This window comes from Zingiber officinale, chromosome 1B (genome assembly GCF_018446385.1).
Source record: "Zingiber officinale cultivar Zhangliang chromosome 1B, Zo_v1.1, whole genome shotgun sequence".
NCBI classification, from domain to species: domain Eukaryota; kingdom Viridiplantae; phylum Streptophyta; class Magnoliopsida; order Zingiberales; family Zingiberaceae; genus Zingiber; species Zingiber officinale.
In genome coordinates, this window is record NC_055986.1 from 91,937,731 (window position 1) to 91,942,573 (window position 4,843).

The 4,843-nt window shown below is 37.2% G+C and overlaps 1 protein-coding gene across 1 annotated transcript; it reads left to right on the top strand.

The window, feature by feature from the left end:
• Nucleotides 1-280: 280 nt before the first annotated feature.
• Nucleotides 281-4,570, top strand: LOC121969709. Its single transcript, XM_042519937.1, has 2 exons — nt 281-504; nt 2,327-4,570. The coding sequence occupies exon 2, from the start codon at nt 2,386-2,388 to the stop codon at nt 4,291-4,293; it is 1,908 nt and encodes a 635-aa protein (XP_042375871.1). The 5' UTR covers nt 281-504; nt 2,327-2,385; the 3' UTR covers nt 4,294-4,570.
• The last annotated feature ends 273 nt before the right edge of the window (nt 4,571-4,843 follow it).

Below are 4,843 nucleotides of genomic sequence, written 5' to 3' on the forward strand. Positions count from 1 at the left end.
AATTGATAATAGATAACTAAAATTATAGATATGACTTGAACCAAATACATATGACTTGAACCAAATACACATCCTAGAAATAATAGTTGTTACCGTATTTTAATAGTTATAGAATAGTTAGTACACGTTATAGTTCTGGTCATAATTGTTATAACAATGCAAGAAATAAAAGTACTCAAGATAATTTTTATTCGAGAGGTTTCTTAGTTAAATGTGGGATGTTCTTTTTTAATTTTTGCCCATAGAACAAGTTAGACGGCCCGAGCGAACAAAAAAAAGATACATGTTTAATGGGTCGATCGCAAATGAATTGATCCGTTAGGATAGAGTGATCAAGCTGGTCTGGCAGTCGAACCAGGGAGGGCCGAACCAAACGACAGAAGCTCGTCGGACGAGTCGAAGCCTATTCGTTGCCGGCATCGCCTCCGGTAACCCTAGTGGACTCCCCGACTTCAACCCAGGCGATCCTTCTTCTCCTATTTCTTCAGCGCGCGTTGGTTCTAGGTATTTGTCGTTGTTTTTTTTCCTTGTTAATTGTTGAGCGAGTAGGTCTGCTAGGTCATGTTGTCCTTGCCGTTCTTCAACATGAGAGGGAAACATGGATAGCAGGAGATATTGCGGAAATAAAAGAATAAAGAAGAACAATTGAATGAATTTGCTCATTGCTATCCTCGGTTGTTGCCGATCTCTATGTGCGAGGGTAGAGGGCAGCATGTGAAAATAAAATACCCAACTTGGCTATTTAGTTTGGATGGATTTCGATTTGCTTAGATACTTGAGAATTGAAGAATGAATTGCCATAGTAATGAAGGCCTCGTTACTTATGTCTACCTTAATAGTCTCACAGAAAGGGGGTAATAGTGTCGTTTGCAAATATATCAACCTGATATGATGCCAACAACAGATTTGTTTATATTGATTTTAGGTATTAATAGGTGGCAATCTAACTTTAGTTTGTTTTCCATGTGTTCAAACATATTGCTAGATGGTTGATAGATTTTGTTCCCCATTAATTAAACTTTTTTGTGATGTGTTGGAAGATTTCTTCTAGACAACACCATTTGGAGTTAACAGAACATCCTTGTTGGAGATGGAAACAACGCACCTCTTATTTATTTATTTATTTTTAATGAAGATTCACTTCATTTTGGTCTACTACATCTTTTGTGTTTGATATTTTGGTGACTGATGACTTGTGGAAATTGACAACAATTTGTTTCTTTTTGATCTTTTCAAAGTTTTGTATTTCTCACGATAAAAGAGATCACGTTTCACATGTTCAACACTTTATCATAGACACTGTACGTAGATGCAAACCAATGGACCAATAGCCCATTAAATAAAGAAGTAAAGTCCATCATATTCTTCTGCATGAACTTAGCATTTATACTAATGGCAACATTTATACTCCATTCAAAAGGCTAGCAATGAAGTTTCACATACTAACCCACATGCTTTATCACGGTTAACCTGATCACCAATGTGTTGAATTTGAGTCAATTTTATTATTTTCTGTCCCTGAACTTAAATTTCAACTGCTTGCTAGTTGAGTGAATTTTGTTTACCTGTTCTTTCAACTTAAATTTCCTCTCTTATCCTTTGCATAGATGCATACTTTTTTTCTTGTTAATCAACATTAAAAACCGTCTACAAGTATCTATTTGTTTTGATGTACATTGAAAAATGACATAATCACATAATACAATTTTGAAACCAGAGTTTTGTTTTTTCCTTGTGCTATAACCAAATAACCAAACCATTTTACACTTTTCTACATCTTGCAACATAAATTTTATAAATACTTCTCCTGCAAGATAATTTGTGATTATATTGGAGCCTGCCCGCAACCAACATGCAAGGGCGCACTTATCGAGGCTATCATAATTTTATGGTCAGAGAAGTTAAATCAATTAGAGTTATAGGTAATGAGTGCAAAAGTATTTCAGAAGAACTCATCATACTGCATAGTGTAATTAAAATATAAAAATGATTTGAAAAACCTAAGCATTACTCAAGGCATAGATTTACATGAGAATTAAATGGTGGCTAATAAGATCCAAATATCCAACCTCAAATAAGTAGAGACACACGGTTCAGTATTTAGGATTTCAGGGCATTTCTATTTGCGCATTAAAATATAAAATCCTAATACAGGATTTGGGTTGATCAGAGATTGTACCTTATTTCTACATATTCTGTCACTTAATATTTCTTTACCGAAGAAACTGCATCTGTAGTCTTATGTTAGACTTGATATTTCTATAATTGAGATTTTTTTTTAATGATTGCCAAAATAACTGATTTTATCTGATTTTGCTTATTGCAGATTTTTGGAAATTGCCACTTGAACTTAACAGAGCACCTGTATTTTATGATGTTTTGTACATGGCATCAGCGATAATCTCTTATTTGCAAAACTTATGGCCATTATCAACATTTAAGGCTGATGATCTGAAACTTTCCAATAGACTAGTTCACAAACTTTCAATCTCAGATAAGACAAAGCAATTTGTTTTTGCTGTGCGTGAACCTAATTCTGATGCTGTAGTATATATATTAGCTGCACAGAACTTGTCACTACAATCTGCCATAGATGCAGATGATCTGATCAAAGAAGTTAAGCCTAAGGCTGTTGTGGCTCAGATTTCCCCTTTGGTAGTGGCTGATGTCCAAGAAGAAGAGAAATGTCTAAAAAATGGCCAAGCGAACCATGTTCCAACCTCGTCAATTGGGGTGCTTAAAAGATGTTTCATTGAAAAACTCAACAAGGATCATTATGAAAGTGTTGCTGGGTGTCAGGTCTTGCAAGAGATTTTTGGGGTTGGATTTTATGGCCACTTCTTGTCTGCAAAGAGAGCTGCAGAGGTTATAGGTTCACATTTTATGTTACTGGAGTCACCATACGACAATAATAAAGATGCCCATACTGAAGCATCTCTAGACCACAACAAAGATGGAAGTAGAAGCTTGGGATTGTGCATTCAACCAAGCAACTTGCTACCTGCAAAAGTTACTTCAACAGCATATGCTAATTCTAAAAGATTCTGCTTAGAGAATACAATTAAGTCACAGGTGGCTAAGATGGTGACTCCATTTCCTGATTTAGCAATCTCAATAGGAGGTCAACCTAGCCATAACTTTGAAGAAGGATCAGAAAATTATCCGCCAAAGTTAGACTACAAAGTGCCTGCATTTGCACAGTCTTTCTACCCTTTGTTTGCAGATCTACATGACATATTCATCGACCTCCCATCTGTTGGAAAAGCTATGGTTTCTGTACAGATAATGCTTGCTGATATTAATGAGGGAAGGCCAGTTGATACTAAAACCTTATCAAATGTATACAGCTTCAGAATTGCAGTTGAGGGCTTAAGGATAGCGTTAAATGATGCCGCACGATGTCCAATGGAAAGAAGAGAGAAAGTCCATCCTAATGAATTGGATTTTTTTGATCTCTCATTGGAAGAGAAATCCCATGTTCTTTTTGCACACGCTTTGAGGAACCAGGCAAGAAAGTTTGGAACTGTGGTGGCTATAGTAGATACACGTTGCTTGGCTGGTCTGCGTAAGCACTGGCAGACACCTGTGCCTCCCAAGGTGGTAGACTCAACTGATTTATCTTGTACTGATTATTATGGTGATAATCTTGAACATGAAAAGGTGATAGAAAACATGAAAGGGAAGGGTCTTCTGGCAGATAAGCCTGTAGTGGCAGTTGGTGCTGGAGCTACAGCAGTTCTTGGTGCATCTTCATTGTCTAAAGCTGTTCCTGCATCCACATTAATTAAATTCGCCACTTATAAGGTTCCTGCTGCTTTCAAATTAGGCTTAGCACAACTGCAAAGAACAGCGACTATGAGCCTCAGTAACCTCGTGAATCCCTTTGCACAAGGACTTGCCAGTGCAGGAGCCAAATACTCCGCTATGAAGTTGACAGCATCAGCATCAAAAATTCGTGCTGTGACACACACTATGATAGCATCAGCTGAAAGAACAAGCTTGTTTGCTATGAGGACTTCATTTTATGAAATTATGAGGAACAGAGGTGTTCGACCTATTGGGTTTACTCCATTGGCTACCTTTGGTTGCAGCATGCTTGCATGCACTGGGCTTCTAGCTTATGGGGATGGGATCGAATGTGCTGCTGAGTCACTTCCATCTGTTCCAATGATTGCGTCTTTAGGTCGTGGTCTTCAAAGCTTGCATCAAGCATCCAGGGAAGCGACACAAACAAATGGAACCAAAATACAAGATGCTTTACAAACTCTGGTGCAGAACTTGAAGAAGATGTGAACACAATGAATAAACTTGAGATATTTCGTGGCTTTTTGGTTCATATAATAAGTGCACATGAAATAAAGTGTTTTTTTTTAAATTCTTCTGCAGAAACTTTGACTTCTATATAGCCTGTTGTGTCTTCAGTAATGTTAGCCTCTTCCAGCAAAAGTAAAATGTAATGCTTGTGGAAGTGTAGGTAGCAGAAACCAAGTCTAGGATGCATAAGTTGCTGGGAATTATCACTAATGGAACTTTGGCCAGCACAGATTCTTCTGTAAATCTTTTTTCTTTATAGGATTCGTCTGAGGAAGTTGTGTTTCTACTATAATACCGAAGCCACTTGGATTGCATCTCTTTCAGATTATCGTCATAGTGATTTAGATATAGTTCATAACAGCTAAAGTTTGTGCTAAGTCAAGTAGATTTTGCAACAAACAGATGGGTTACCAAGTCCACAGCAAATACAATTGTCTTGGAACCAAGGTAGCATGATAACTCCATTTCCATTCTCCACTTCTATCAATCACATTCTTATTCCTTTTCATGAACCAAGTGCCCCCTAAGA